At 45.7% G+C, this 16,351-nt stretch overlaps 1 protein-coding gene across 1 annotated transcript; it reads left to right on the top strand.

The window, feature by feature from the left end:
• Positions 1-13,850: 13,850 nt before the first annotated feature.
• LOC6504622 (protein giant) lies at positions 13,851-16,149 on the top strand. Its single transcript, XM_001966477.4, has 2 exons — positions 13,851-14,350; positions 14,417-16,149. The coding sequence occupies exons 1-2, from the start codon at positions 14,299-14,301 to the stop codon at positions 15,733-15,735; spliced, it is 1,371 nt and encodes a 456-aa protein (XP_001966513.1). The 5' UTR covers positions 13,851-14,298; the 3' UTR covers positions 15,736-16,149.
• Positions 16,150-16,351: the final 202 nt, after the last annotated feature.

Here is a 16,351-nt window from a genome sequence, read left to right as displayed (position 1 = left end):
ACCTTTGTCCTGCAACCATCTTACTCCTTTTTTTTTCTGCTGAGTCAAGTTGTCCAACAACAGGACTCGCCTCTGGCTCGCAGCGTGCATAATTTTTATCAATAATAATGTCCTTTGTCCGGGAGCACACATCAGTCCTGCTCATAATCGTCCTGCTTCCGTTGAATTCCGTCCAGTCGTGTCCTTCTTGTGGAATATTAGCCAGTCTTTGTTTTCCGCATTAACTGTAAAATTTTTGGCAAATGAAAAATGGAATGTCCTTTCTGGCCAGATAACTGGACAATCACTCAGGTTTTCACACGTTTTCGTCCTTTTTTTTTTTTTTTGTTGGTTTTTGGCCAGAAAATGAATCGGCAAAATATTGAAGAAGAGTGCGGGATGAAAAGTTTTGAATTTCAAACGAATTGGGGGAAGGATAATCAAGGGTATCCATTGGAAGTTCAAACCCTCGTAGGAAGGACTCCCTTTCGACTCATAATTGCTGGTCAGTTTGGCCGCCAAAGGCTTAAGCATGTCCTGTGGTCAATAGCCAGGACCCTCACTCCTTCTCCAATCGATGCTGTCACTTTCCTATTTAGTTTCTAGTCCTGGCAGGACTATGGGAGCAGCAGCTCGAAGGGTTGCACTTTCCATCAAACGAATTGCCAAACATTTTATTTAATCATGGACACGTGTTCCGCCCAGTCCAGAATATCCTTGCTGGCAAAGGGGTGAGTGCTGGGCCACCCCCTAAGACGGCAGGACAATCGTCCTTCCAACCCTTGTGCAACCCTTGCGTGATGGATATCTCGTAACTCTCGACTCTCTCGGCAAAATGGCGGAGAGTCCTTAATCGATTCGCCATAAAAATGGGCTCCGCTGGGAGATGAGATTCTTCTCCCACTAATCTCGCAAGGATCAGTGCGAAAAGTATAAAGAACGAATGCCTAATTGGCATCTTGTTGTCCTTGTATGTCCTTTCTCTCGCAAACATTCCAAATGTCAAGTGTGAGCCAAATAATGATGCATAACCCCGTGTCCCAGGACTCACAACAATCTCCAACCATCTCCGAAGATCTTCCAGCCGAGATTATCCTTTGAAAACATCATAATTTTCTTGTAATCGATTGCCCAAAAAAACAAAAAGGAAGAAAAAAAGGCACAAAGCCGAGATATCCTCGAAAAAAAAAGAGATCAGAGTGGAGAGGAGAGGAGAGGAGAAAAGAAACGACGGGCGGGCCTAACCACACAAAGGACGAGTGCCAGTCGCGCCATCTCTTTCCCGCCGATCAGGATCCTTGGCCACGTGCAGAGCACACTCCAATCACGGGCCCACGATCCCCGATCCCCGATCGTCCTGGCCAGGTGAGAAGGCACAAAATGTCAATCAGGATCCCCCCCTTGCGATCATGATTCTCCGTTTTTATTCATATTTATCCTGATTTCAACCCCAAAAGGATCACTGATCGGCGACTGATCGCCAGGATCTGATTCGCCAGTCCTTCTTTCTGTTGACATTTCCCGATAGAGTTTCGGGGAAATGTGTTTGCTCATGTCCTTAATCCCGCTGGTGCCTGGTGCCTTTTGGGGCGTCACGATCGATTGGCAATCCTTTACGCTCTTCGCGCCTGCCAAGCGCGAGAATAGCACGTGTCCTGTATGGCCAGGATCAAAAGGGGGATGTCCTTAGAAGACTGTTTAATTTAAAAATCAAGGACTAACTTAAATCTCACTGTTAGTCCTCGAATTGGGGTCGAAAGTCAAGAGAGCAGGGCTTGAGAGACTAGGATTTTAGTTGAAGGACCTTCGCAGGATCACCGGAGGCACGGCTAGCTTTAAGTGGGCATGACCAGTGGCTTTCCAGCGGCTACCTAGTGGCCCACTTGCCCAATGACGCTACTGATCCCCGATTCCTCCGATCAAAATCCCCGGGCCTACTCAAGTGATCTCTCAATTGACCTAACAATTGGGCTAATCTAAGCGGACGGATAGACGGACGGATGGACGCACGGACGGACTGTGCGCCGGGAAATTGGAAAATCTCAGGATCTAGCCATCTAATCTCGAGGATTTACGTGAAACTTTTGCAATCTCTACCGAACTCTTGAAGAGACTGAGTAGAAGTCTCAGGAATATTTGGCAATATACGAGCAGAATATATAATCTGATCGCTGATCCGGGGCTCGCTCCCCGATCATATAGGTGTATGTGTGTGTCAGTGTGTCCTGCGTTGTCCTTTCTAGATTAGAATTAAAGTGTCGCAGGGGCAGGAGCGGTGGGCATGTCAGGCTCACCTATATTTTGAGCTAAATCCCCTTCGGATGGCCAAGAGGCCGGGCCTAATCCTTTCGCTTTCTTCGCTTCGCTTCGAGCCTCTCTCTATCTGTTTTTACCTGCCATTGATCCTTGAAGGATACGCGGCATGGCACGGCATGTTGCATGCAACGCTCTACACACGAATTAACCTGATTAAAATTGTATTTTTCCCAAATTTATGGGATTAAGTTCCGTTCAAGTTCCTTTAACTCGTTTAAGCTACCGGATTTAGTTCAAGTGCCTCGCTCTCCTCTCCCCTCTCCTTTTGGGCAGGACCTCCGTGAGCCGATTTTTATTGGGCTGGCTTAATTAGCACAATTGTTTACAAAATTTACCTTTCGTCATGCTGCGTAGCGAAACAGGACCAGTACCAGGACCGCCAGAAACTGCAACTGCAATGAGAATCCTTGCGATCAGCCAGGATTTCTTCACTAAGATCCTCACCTCCGCCACACTCCCAACAAATCTCAAATCTCCAGAGCCTCTATCCCTCCAGAGCCTCTATGTGTGAACTGCTCCGATTGCAATTCCATTTAAAAATTAGTCTAATCCCCGCCAGGCACACCGCTCCCTGCACCTCACTCAATTAGCCCGGCAATTGCCCACAGAATTGGATCATTCCTTCCGCTTTCCGCTCTCAGCTCTCGGTAGCTCTATTATGTGAGAAGTCTTTATTGAGTTTCTTCCAGGATGTTACAGGATATCTGCCAAAGACGGGCTTCCAAATTGGCCTGAATAGGATGTCGGGAAGGATTTCTTTTGAGGTTCCATGTCCATAACTTTGAAAATATTCATCTGATCCTTAAACGGAATACTTCGCAGGACTCTTAGAACTTTTTTCCTCCAATCTGCTCTAAAATCTCAGAAACTATTTTTCCATCCCATTTTTGACATTTTTCTGATGGAACCCCTTCAAAAAATGGTCTCTTCCTGAAAATGCATTTTTGACGCATTCCGAAGGCTCTATCTTCTTCAATTCCCATCCGATCCGGAAGCGGGATACCTCTAAAGACTTGTAGAACTATTTTCCTCCAATCTGCATCAAAATCCTGCAACAACATTTTTGATCCCATTTTTTCAAATTTTTCCGATGGACCCCCTTGAAAAGTTGCAGATCCCGTGGGGAGTGACTTTTCACCCCTTGGGAAGGCCGTATCTTAGTCAATTTTTATTTGATTGCTGAGCGGAATACCTTAAACGATTTCTAGAATTATTCTCCATAAATCTGCATTAAAGTCTGAACATATTTTTTTGGATACCATTTTTTCAAATTTTTCTGATGGACCCCCTTGAAAAAATGGGAATCGCATGGGGAGTGACTTTTCACCCCTTGGGAAAGCCATAACTCCTCCAATTCTGATTCGATCCTTAAGAGGAATGTCCTAAAAGATTTCTACGCTGATTCCCAACTATTCTACATCAAAATCCTGACACGAAATATATTTTCAATTTTTTCCCATTTTTTCCCATGGGATCTCTTGGAAGTGCGATTTTTCCCCATAGGGCCCACTGCGATGGCCATAACTTCCCCGATTTTTATCCGATTTTCAAGAGGAATACCTTAAACGATTTCTGGGATCAATTCTTCCCAATTCTGCATCAAAAACTAGAAATACAATTTTTGAGCCCATTTTTCTAAATTTTTCTGATGGACCCCCTTAAAAAATGGGGTTGACCTGAAAAAGCATTTTTGGCTCACTCCGAAGGCTCTATCTTCTGCAATATCCATCGGATCTTAAAGCGGGATACCCCAAAGGACTCGTAGAACTCTTCTCCACCAATCTGCATCAGAATCTCAGAATAAAATTTTCGATCCCATTTTTTGAAATTTTCCTCTAGGCCCCCCTCGAAAGTGATGGTTTCTCCTACATGCCCCCTACCCACAGCCACATCTCCACCAATTTGCATACGATTCTCGGGTGGAATACCTCAAACAAAGCCTAAATGGATCCTGTATGAGTCTACATTTTTTATTTCTGCCCAAAGTGTATTGGTTTTAAGTAATTTGGACTTCCGCCGGGCAGCTGTAAAGGCTTAAGAGGCCAGGCCAGGCCAGGCCAGGTCCTTGGCGCCTGGCGAGGATCCTCTGGTGGAGTGAGCACACTGCGGTGCAGATTCCCGGGAAGAGGACGACGGCAGGACAAATTTGGCGCTTGGGCAAACATAAACAAATATTTATTTGAGAAAACAAACCGCAGACGAGCCCGTCGGGGCCCAGAGGCCAGTCGGTCGTAGAATAACAATCTCCCATCGGGCAGGAACACGTGCCCACTTATTATATTTTCTTTAGGGACTGGACAGGACCTCTTGCAATCCGTTCCATTGAGGTCCTCTGCGGTGGAAAAACAAAAACGCAAGTCAAGGCAAGGATTTGGGCTCTGGGATCGCCATTCCCCGGCATAAAGTTGCAATATGTTGGGCATTAGGCGTTGTCCATTTCCGAGTCAGAGCAGAGGAACTCTGTAATCCCACAGCCATTCGCCACTCGCCACTCGCCATTCCCATTCTAGATCCACATCCGAGTGCCATGTATCGACTTCGAACTTTGATCCATTCAGTGAGGCGTTCGGCGACGCCCCCTTGAGATTAATAAGGATGTTCGGCGTTTTTGTTTGTGTTTCCTGGCACTGGGAATAGGGAAGCGTTTGAATCTAGAATCCTTTTAGTAGGGACCTGGGAGATGGGCATGAGCTAGCCACATGTGGCTTCGATTTCCAGCTGCTGACCACACTACTGCTGGACACTGGAGAGTGGCAGGAGCAGGAGCAGGAGCAGGACCTCATTAGACAGCCCTTCCACTTAACCATGAGTTGGCACTATTCTTTGGATTCTTTGGATGGTTTTTGGTAATCGCTGATCAATTAACTGGGAAGTGTCCTTTTTGGCTCGTGTGGTAATGGAGTGTCTATGTTTTTGGTTAAAGTTTAGTCTTCTTTGGTTATAGGATATGAGTCAGAGGATGTCCTAGAGCACACTCCTTCTGCGAGCAAAAAGGATCAGAGAGATGAGAAAGCCTGGCAGGACACTGCGTACTTTCCTCCTCCTCCTCCGGCATTTCCTCAGAATCGCTTCGGCCGACAATTAGTGAAGGAAAGTCGTGTGGCTCGTGCACCAAGAAACAATTCCACAGTCAGAGGTCCTGGCGAGAGCTAGTCCTGTTTAGTTTCAGAGTCCTGGTCAGGCGATCGCCTACTAATTATGCATTGAAGAATCGAGAGCCTCAAATTACACGCCGGACAAAAACGCAACATGAGCCATGGACCTAATGGAGAAATGGAAATGGAAATGGAAATGCAAATGCCATTCCGAGGCAATTAATCATGGAAATTTGTGGCAAATTGTGGATGCCTGGACCAGGACTACGATCTAGGACTCTAACCGGAACCGAAGATCATTAAGTTGGCGTGGCATATGTGAGAGTGTTGTCCTCATTGTCTCAATGGCCCCCAGGACTAATGGTCCTCTTACTCTCTCCGCTGACAGGCGAAACAATATGCGATGCCCAAGGATCTGATTCTAAAGGGTCAGCATTAGGAGTTGCTATTCCCAGGATATCTAAAATGTAAAGGATGGAGGAGTAGAACTCTTTTCTGATCACGCTCCAGTGATCTCTATTTGGCAAACAGCCTTCCGATCATGACAAAAGGATAATCAAAGGCGAAGGGTAAGACAGGAAGTGACCTGATCCCGACCTCTGTCTGATTTCCACTTGTCTGGCCACAGATCTGAGGTCCGATCCGAGGGCCACAATGGACAGATAATCTTATAATATTACTGCCAGCTACTCGAGTTTCCCTTGACAAAATATTTTCAGTATCAATGACAGAAAGGACTGCTCCTTAAATCGATTTATTTCTTTTCTTGGTGTTCGTATTTGGTATGACTTGAAACTCCACCAACTGTCCAACCACCCTGCTGTTTGGGAGGAGAATGGGGTTGGAGGCAGTTGAAGGAAATTGCCAAAAGTGACCACAGCAGTTGACCCACAAATCCCACAACCATTTGTAATCAACGTCAACCCACCGCCATCCATCCGGCTCTGTTATCATTAAGCAACCGCCAGGAAAACTCCACATTCACATCCACATCCACATCCGCCTGGGCATCTGTATATCCGTCACCGCATGTGAAACCCTTTTATTTTCGCTATAATGAGAGTCCCCCCTCTGCTGGCCGGCCGTCCTTTTATTTATTTATTAAATGCAAGAAGAGACAGCCCGAGACTGGACAATGGACTGGGTCATCTGGCCGGGCAAACAGCTGTCACATTTTCCCTTCCTAAGCCCATCTCTCGCCCATGTCAACCCTTCATCTGCAATCTCCTCTCAACTCCATACTCCATACTCCATGCTATATTTTATTTTATTATATATATTTTTTCATCTTCTATCTGCCGGAATTAATCAAGTCTCTGGCCCCGAAACCGAAAACCCGTTTCCCTCAACAAAATGAAGTCACCAGACGGTGGTGGTTTCCCAAAACTCTGATTGGTTCTCTCCATGGGGGAAGGGGCATCCTCTGCCCTCTGTCTCCTCTGCCCTCTGGCAGCTTCTCGCTTCAATTTATTGCCGGTCTTGGGAGTTTCGGATAGTTGGCCCAGAAATCGTCATAGGACTAGGGTTATACGAGTGGTAGTCGCACCAAAATGGCGCAATCCAAGGCAATGGAGGCTGAGGCGTAATATGGCGAAGGGTTTTCACATTTTTTCGAGGTTTTCAATTGGGTTTTAAAGGCTTCTTTAGGGCTATCATGGATGGAGGTTTATTACTATAATTATATAATAGTTAATTATAAGATAAAATTATGGTCTTGGTGAGAAAACCTTAGAGTTATCGTAGTTTGAGGCTTTTAATGTTGGTTATGGAGATATAATATCAATAATAGGGATAGATCTAGGATAACTATACTCTCCTATAGTTATTATAGTTAGAGATACAACATCAGAGTAATCATAGTTTGAGGCTTATAGTTATAGTTACAGAGGCATATATGAGCAAGAAATTAGTTCCTATGATAGTTAGGGCTATGATAGTTGTAGCTATAGAGAGAGTTATAGAGTATAGGAGTTAGAAGTAGTTAGTTAATAATAATGAGGAGTAGGAATAGAAGTTAGAGATCCAAACTTGGAGTTATATAGAGTTATAATAGTGATATAGAGTCATAGTAATAGTAGCTATTTTAGCATGTAATGGATAGATATGTAAGAGATATGGGGATGTGATAATTAGAATGAGTTATAGAGAGAGTTATAGAGTTATGGAGCTAGAGAGGGTTTAAGATAACTACTATATGATGATATAGATACAATAACAATCACAAGAGCAGAACCTTCTAGGTAGGAGTTTCTAATTAAAGAGATAGAGTTATAATACTGCTATAGAGTCCTTAAGATAGAACCTTGAAGCTATCGCAGTTAGAACATCATATTCCTATTAATAGTAAGTTAAAAGATTGCAAACGTTATCCCACAGTTTCCACTTCAAACCCTGTTTAATGGCAAACACTTTTAAAACCTGGCTTAAAACACACCATCTCTCGAATATTGGCTCTTAAAACCTTAAATATTTATGGCCAACTGACGCAACGACCTTGGCTCAGTGGCAATCCGTCTAGGGGGGGGGAGCTTAACTCCGGCAGTCATCGGAATCCAATTCCGATCCCGGCTTACCAGTGGAGATCTCTCGCTGCTGTTGCATCCTTCGGGGATTGGGACACTTGTGCTGGTAATCCCCTCGGCCGGAGTACGCAATATTATGCGAGATTAACTTGAGGCAGCCAGATAGTCAGGCTTAAGGCTAGTCCTGCCATCGAGTACCTGTCACCTGTTACCAGGACGATGGCAGAGAGAGAGAGCTTCGCTTTCAAATGTTTGTGTTTTCTTTTCGAGGAAGAGTGGACAGGACTGACAGGACTTCCAGGACTGCTGAGATTGGCAAGTAAAAATACAAGCAAAAAAGCAAAGAGATGGAGGATGAAAGATGAAAGATGAAAATTATGAAATGATATGCTAAACCATAATTTTTGTAACCAGAATTCCAGGACAATGGTGTTCGGGATGGCATTCGGCAAATGCCACCTCCGAAACTCGGCTCACAAAAGGCTTAAACCGCTTAAGGACCGTTTAATCTCATGGCTTCAAGGACCCATGGATTGAGTTTTTAGTTTCATGTGAAAAAAAAAAAAATATGGCAAGGAGAGTAGCTGGAAAGGACGAAGAAAAAAAACGGGACATGCAAGCCAAAAGGCAAATTGTGGCTCTGGATCAGGATGAGAGAATCCTGTTCCGGTATCCGGATACAATGGGCGTAACCAGGACGAAGACTTTTCGTTGTTGGACTGCTCATATTACGAGTGGCCAGGAGTCAGGAGTGCCATTGCCAAGTGTCCTGGCTCCCAGGAAAGAGTTGGCTTAGCACCTTTTATTTTTTTTTGTGAGTTCCGGATTTGAATCTATCGATTGTATCTTCGTCCTGACTGGATCCTCCCAGATAGCATTGATGGTGCGAACTGACAATTGTCACAATTATCAGAAGCAGGAGTAGGAGCAGGAGCAGGAGGAGGAGCAGGACGAGCGTCAGGACTGGCTGAAATCCTGCCAGAAATGCCATTTTGACAGCAATTGTTTGTCGGCCGCAGGACAATGCGGGAATGGGTAACGGGTAACGGCTAAAGGATAACGGATAACGGGTAACGGGAGTGTTTAGGGGCCATTCTAACGGGGTTTCGTAGGCGGCTTTGCCCCGAAATCGAACAATCGATTGGGACAATGGGACAAAAAGAACGGTCTTCCAAAAAGGACATTCCCGAATCGGAAAAGGTGTGAAAATTTGAAGAGCCTGGTTGCTTGATCGATCGAGTGGGCTTGAGAGAGAGAATCCTTTTTGGGATTCCATAAAAACGGTAGCTCATAACTCTTTTTATGTGGGTTCTGTTGATTAACTCCAGATCCCCCTCTCCTCAACAGCTCAGTCTCCTCTGACAATGCCACAGAATAGATATGTGGCAGCTAATCAACGTTAAAATGCATAAAATTAAGTGAGCTATGAAGGGGCAAGTAAGCAATGGCAATGGCAATGAGGGTTATCCAGTGAGGAGTTATTAGAATTGTCTCGCACATAACTGTACTCTCGGTGGTGCAGAAAGAATCCATAATATATGACAGCTATGCCACACAGAGCTATGAGATCTGAGGCATGAGATCTGTGATCTGTGATCTGTGATCTGTGGGAACAATGGCCTAAACGTTGACAGTTCATCAAAGCGAATGATGCATGCAAAATGGGAGTTCAATAAGTAAGAGATTTCAATAATACAGTAGAGTTATGAGATGCAGGACACTGAGAGAAAAAGGGGATTTTAAAAGGGGAGTTAGAAAAGAAAGTTAAGAAGATCATAGAAGTTGTATATCTTTCCTCTTTAAACCCAGAGGCACTACTCTTTCAACTCTTTCTCCTTTACTTTCTCTCAGTGTACTTCCCACACACACTCACACACTCTCTCACAACCCAAAAATCATCCATGAAATACCGTTTTTCTTGCATTTTCCCAAGATGGGCGTGGACCGGACACACCCCACACCACATACACATCCACATCCCTTTTTCCGCAGCGAGGATCCTCCTGATGGAGGAGGAAGGACTGGCAGGACAACAGCCATAATGGCCATGGCGTAAGGAAGTAGCAAGTTAGAACTGCCCATTTAAATAGCACTCAGGCCATTGAGGCTTTTGTTTGGCGATTTGACGAGAATTATACGATTGTTGGATCTACCGGGGGGTCTTCCACTTCCAGTACTTACTTACTCCATCCATCACAGTCCACAATCTTGTGTCAGAGCCTTGAACTTTTCCCAGCTTATCGCACAACTCTTCAAGAATATCAATATTTATTACTTTTGTTTGTTGGAAACAAACTTGAGATTAGAAAGTTTTCGATTCTAGTTGAGACATCGAGACGCCAAAGAAGAGTAGTTTTCTTTCTTTGTTTCGATTCGATTTGTGGGAGAAGAGTCTCGGGGAATGGAATATAATCCCCACAGACCACAGACCATAGACCGTAGACCATAGACCGTAGACCATAGACCGTAGACCATAGACCGTAGACCCTGTCTGGTAATAAAAACCGCACTAATTTGGCCAAGAAATGCAATACGGAAATCTCGGCAAGATCTTTCGGCAAGATGCCCTCAGCTATCCATGAATGAAGGACCAATGAGATCCCCTTCTTCGGCCGTCTCTCAATTAATGAGATGCCATAATTGAGCAGCCGGATCTGGAATCTGAAATCTGGAATCTGGGATTAGGAGCCATGCCATAGGATAACAATTAGCCAAAGGATTTGACGACGGAAGCACCATTTCCATTTCCATTTCAATTTCCATCCTCATTGCTGGTACTTAACTTGTGTCTTTTTTAGTCTCGGCCGTTGTCTGGAGAATGCCATTTGGTCCTTTTGCCATTTGGTCCTTTGCCACTTCCGTTTTGCAGGAAGTGGCTAAGAACTAATCCGAATCCGAATGCGAATACCTGTTCTCTGTATGGTTTTTGCATATTTTGCCAACGAAAACAAACAAGTGATCTATGAGCTAAACTATGAGGATAGTCTTTTTAGCATCGTCCTGCTTGGCAAAAGCAAAAGCAGTGTCCTGAAGAGCGTCCCTTTTGTGCGTTCGAGGAGCACGTGTAATCCCCCTTTCGGTTGTACGTTTCACTTCCTTGTACTTCGTCCACTTACTTCCTCATTAGCATCGCAGGATATCCAAGGATCTGATGGGTTTAGGCGGCCATCGACTAATATCATTGTTATGAGAGAGGCTTCCGGCATATTTTCTATAATTCTATAAAGATTATAGAATCTATTTTGAGTTAAAAATGAAGAAACAAAATGGCTGGCTGGTTGGCTGGCTGGCTGGTTGGCTGGCTGGCTGGTAAAAAGTAATCCTTAGATGTAACCCATTAGGACAAAGGACCGCGAAAGGAGTTAACGGTGCTTCCAAGAAGCCAGGACATGGCCAGGACACAGCCTCACCCTTTTTTTTTTTTTATTCATTTGGGCCATAAACGCGAAAACCCCTTTCAGTCAATTAGTCGCTGATTTTCTTTGGGCCACAATGGGCGGCGCGGGAGAACCCTTTTCTTTTCTTATCCTTTTTGGTTTTTTTTTTGCTGGAATATTTTATGATCGCTCCTAAAAACCTCTTAAAAAACGGCAGCATTATTATGACCTGCTTGCTGCGCTTGCTCACCTACCATTTCACACGAAGTGTCCTGCGTCCAGTGTCCTCTTTTTCAACGTCCATTATGCAATAAAAATAGTATCCCCGTTTTTTAGGCAATACCACGGTTATGGCCATCATATATGTATGTTTGGCGGGAGAGAGTGGCGGCCAGTGGTTTATGGCCAACCCGTTCGTCCTGCCACTACCTGGCTGCCTGCCCTGTCCGTAAAAAACGCGCCCAAGGACATACGGCTGAAAGGATTGCACAAATATTGCATCTTTGGACCGGCGAGAGAGCGAGCGAGCTCATTAAAAAGCAACAGCCGTTGAAGTCCTTCTTTATGACGTTGTTTTTTTACAAAGCAGGACTCTCTTTTTTATTTATTTATTTTTTATTATTGGCAACTAGTTTTTTCGGTGAATCTGGTTTTTACAACGAATTCGGCAACTCTTTGGCTTCGCGACTCACTTTTTATGGCATCTGGCGAGGATCGAGGATCGAGGATCGAGGATCTGGGCTTGTCTAGGAGAAAGGATCTGCGGCTCAGGTACGAGAGCCGCTCAATGACAGGACAGACGCTGCTTGGTTTCTGTGGGTGCGGGAGGATCAGGCGGAATTTTAGTTTAATCCACCATTTTTACGGTTGGATTAGCGCACGGATTAGCGGATAAGTTCGCGGTTTTTTTTACTCATTACTCGGATCGGTAGCTCTTTTTATTTGCCAGCGAAGCATTTGCCCTCTCAATGGGGAGTGGGCTGTAAAAAGTGAGTGAATGAATTGTTTATGGCAAGGACATGTCAGTCACTATCAAAAGGATACTCCAAGTGTACTCTTCCCAGAGTCACTAGGCCACTTCCGTTGGCCGTCTTTCAAGAAACAGTTAGGCAAACAGTTAGGGCCAAAGATTAAACAAGTCCTCAAGGATCCCACGCCACAGCGGCGGAAGGACTCAAGAAGGCTTGGCGAAAGGATGTGCAGGACATGAGAACAAACATCACGGACACTTGTCGCAACGATCCTCTCTCCCATGATGCTTGGCGGCGTCATGAATCAAATGGCCGACGACCAGTGTCCTTGCCAGGGCATTTAGGGCATCTTAGCTATCCAGGACATGCAGGACTTCTGGGAAGAAACATTCTACATTAGCGGAATGCGAATTACGGCAGCGAAAAAGGGCTGAGAAGCTGAGAAGCTGGCCCAAAACCGGCCTAACCGACTCGGCCTAATTTCCATAATTTGTCACGCACACTAATTTTGTGCAAGTCGATGTCCGCCAAAGATTCGCCTCTAAGTTCTCTAACAGATACATCCTTGCATGTCCTGCCCAGCCATGGGATTTGGTTTTCGGGCCGCAAGATGGGCTGGTCAGCCGAAAGGATTTTAGGGACAAAAGCGCAAACAAACGGATTTAGGATTCGCAACCCTTGAGCATTGTGCATCCATCATCAACAAACCTAGTCCCGTCTCTATCTAAACGGTCTCCCTCTCTCCCTCTCTCTCTCTCGATTGCATACTAAACTAGGAAGGATCTCATCCTCCCCCGCTGATATAGCCAGAAGTATGATTTGGCCTAATTGATGCTCTGGGAAGCTTGCTTGCAAAATGTTCTAGAACTCTTGGTATTCCCCAGGAGGAGGAGAAGTGGGGGGAGTTTATGGAAATATTATAGACAGGACATGTATTATTAAAGGGGGTTTAAAGAGTACATACTCTAAACTATAAATTCAATAGAACTATTTAGTAACTAAAAGAACTATTGCTTCTTAAAGAACTGTTTCTGTTTTCCAAGACTAGTCTTATGATCTTATAATCTATAGCTTTAGTATCCTTGCTAGTTAAATCACCTTATAGATATGATAGTCCTTCCAGTTTTAACTAAAAAAATTAAATCCTTTAATCAGTTTTTAACTTGAAATTCTAGAAGCAATATGATTTAAACAATATGGTTAGAAGACTATAACTATTTATGTAGCTTACTAGCTTAGTCTTCTAATAATACTATAGAACCCCTTTATCATTTGATTTAAATTTTAAAAACTATATCTTTTTAAACCTATGTCCTCCAGTATTACTCTGCCTTTGGTAACCCCTATATCATACTCTAGAAACCCTCTTTTATTTTAACAAAATAATAACTCATGTTATATTTTTTATGAATTTTCCCAACCTTCTTTAATGATTCTCTGCCATCATCCATTTCATTAGGGTCGTCGCGGAAATCAGGAATCCTTTCCAGGCCAGACCAATCCTTTCGGAAGAATCGCTCTCACAAACAGGACGAAGATGGGAAAAAAAAAAGTTCGAAAACTCTTTTTTATGTTTCGTTTTTGAAATTACGCTAAATGGCGATGGAACAATGCATAAAGATTTTCGCGAAAAATGCGAAAACTAAAGAGCAACCCGGACCGCATCGCACCGAACCGAACCGAACCGAACCGCACCCTCGTAAAACCCTTTGAGGGCAGGGCAGAAAGATGGCGGAAGCGAGAGGTCGGACGGATAGAGGGAGACAGGGCTAGTGTCAACCCCTTTGCCCTCGGGCTACCTGCTGGTAGGCTCGGCTGGCCGCTCGTGTCCGCCATTCTTTTGAATGGAGCGTCGGCGCGACAGAGTATAAAAGCGGCTGGTCCGCCGGAGAGGAAATCAGTTTGCGTTCGACATCGTCAGCGTACAGATACAGATACAGATACACCGCACTCAGATACAAGATTCTTTGGCTCTGAAACATCTCAGAAACGTTTGGATTTACGAAAAACACAAAATAAAAACAAATAATATCTCAACATGCTAATGCACGAGAAACTGATGGCCGGGCAGTTCTTCGATCTCAAGACTGGTGAGTTCTATCTTCGCTCCGACTTTCGATTCGGTTTGCTAACTGATCCTTTTTCTCTCTGTGCAGATCGCAAGCCAATGATGCACCACCACCAATACCAGCCGCAGCAGCAGCACCACCAACACCACCACCAGTTGCAGCAACAGCCGCTGCACCACCACCAATTGCCGGCTCCCGGCCAATTGCAGCCGCAGCCCGCCAGTCTGGCCCTGCCCAAAATGGACCTCTACGCCGCCTACGCCTACCAGCAACAGTTGCTGCAACTGCAACAGCAACAGCAGCAGCAGCAACAGGCTGCTCCCTCGGCCGAGGTTTTGGATCTCTCCCGGCGCTGTGACAGCGTGGAGACGCCCAGGAAGACCCCATCTCCGTACCAGACCAGCTTCAGCTACGGCAGTGGCTCTCCCTCGGCCTCGCCCACCAGCAACCTCTTGTACGTCCAGCAGCAACAGCAACAGCAGCAGCAGCAACAGCAGTTGGCCTCCCTGTACCCGGCATTCTACTACAACAACATCAAGCAGGAGCCACTGACCGCTGCCAAGGCCACGCCCACTGCCTCTGCCACTGCCACCGCCAGCTTGCTCCAGACTTTCGCTGCTGCATCGGCAGCTGCTGCGGCTGCTGCTGCCGCCTCCTCGAACGCCTCGCCTCGTCCTGCCAGCAATGCCAGCACCATGCAGATCGATGTCCTCGAGAATCCTCAATCGCCACCAGCCCAGATCCCAGCCCAGAGCCAGACGACCACGCCCACCAGCAGCAGCGGGGAATCGAGCAAGAACACCCGCCCCTTCAAGGCCTTCCCCCGGGATCCGTTGGTGATTGCCGCCAACTTTGCTGCCACCGATGTGCTGCTCGACAATCCGCGAGTTGAACGATACACCGAGTACAGGAAGCGAGTCCTGGAACAAATCCGCAGCTCCAACGGAGGACAGCGCACCGTGACCAACCCAAAGATGCGACGCACCAATTCCAGGAGCGGATCTGTCAACGAGGGCAGCTCCTCCAACAACAACAGCGAGAGCGAGGATCGGGCAGCTGCCGAGGAGTCCAGCGATTGCGATTCCCAGGCTGGAAACTTTGAGGGCAAATCGAATGGCTCCACATCCAATGGCAACTTGGCCAACACCTCAGCCACAGCCGGCAACGCAGCCAATGCCGCCAACACTGCCGGCTCAGGAGGCCAGGTTAAGGACGCCGCCTACTACGAGCGGAGGCGCAAGAACAATGCTGCTGCCAAGAAATCGCGCGATCGCCGCAGGATCAAGGAGGACGAGATCGCCATCCGGGCTGCCTACCTCGAGCGCCAGAACATTGAGCTGCTGTGCCAAATCGATGCTCTCAAGGCTCAGCTGGCCGCCTTTACCGCCAAGGTGGCCACCGCTTGAAGGGACTCTCATCCTGATCCTGTTCCGAAGTCCTGCTTCTCTTGTTGCGTTGAACGCGAAGATTGGTCTCAAGATTCGGCTGCCATTTGCCAAAACATCCTACCTCTTAGCTATTAAGGAATACCATGATACCATATCCTTTTTTTTTCGGTCAGCTTATCTGTGAATATTTTCGGGGGTCTCCTAATTTTTTTCTCTTTCGCATGTAAGTACTTTAAGTCCTCGTGTTTACGTTATATTTTTAAAATGTGCTAGTTTAAGTGCATCTCGCAACCACACCAGTTACACATCCATCTATCTGCATTTACTTCTATTAACGTATTTATAGAAAGGCCAGGATACCATTTAATCCTTATGTATAAGCCAATTTTTTTCATAGACCTAAGAAAACAAAATATTGAAATAAATAAATAATGAAAAATAACCTTTTTGTTTGACAAAATTAAAAGTACGAAACGGCGTTGCCAGATCGGGCCAGAAATGCGCCTTCGAGAGCTCATATCTCGGCCGTTTGTGGCCCGATCTGGCAACGCTGTACATTTTCGGAATCAGCGCCCCAAAATTAGTCGAAATGCATCCAAAGATCGCCGAAATCGGACAATCAATTTTTCAGCCA

The sequence above is a fragment of the Drosophila ananassae genome, chromosome XL, assembly GCF_017639315.1.
Source record: "Drosophila ananassae strain 14024-0371.13 chromosome XL, ASM1763931v2, whole genome shotgun sequence".
Lineage (NCBI taxonomy): Eukaryota > Metazoa > Arthropoda > Insecta > Diptera > Drosophilidae > Drosophila > Drosophila ananassae.
The sequence above is the reverse complement of the archived record's forward strand: the minus strand, read 5'-3'. Positions and strand labels throughout refer to the sequence as shown.

Excerpts from the sequence above, each read along its gene's own strand:
- LOC6504622 (XM_001966477.4), top strand. The coding sequence starts at position 14,299 with ATGCTAATGCACGAGAAACTGATGGCCGGGCAGTTCTTCGATCTCAAG. Across the intron at positions 14,351-14,416 it reads GTTCTTCGATCTCAAGACTG|ATCGCAAGCCAATGATGCAC; the intron begins GTGAGTTCTATC and ends CTCTCTGTGCAG.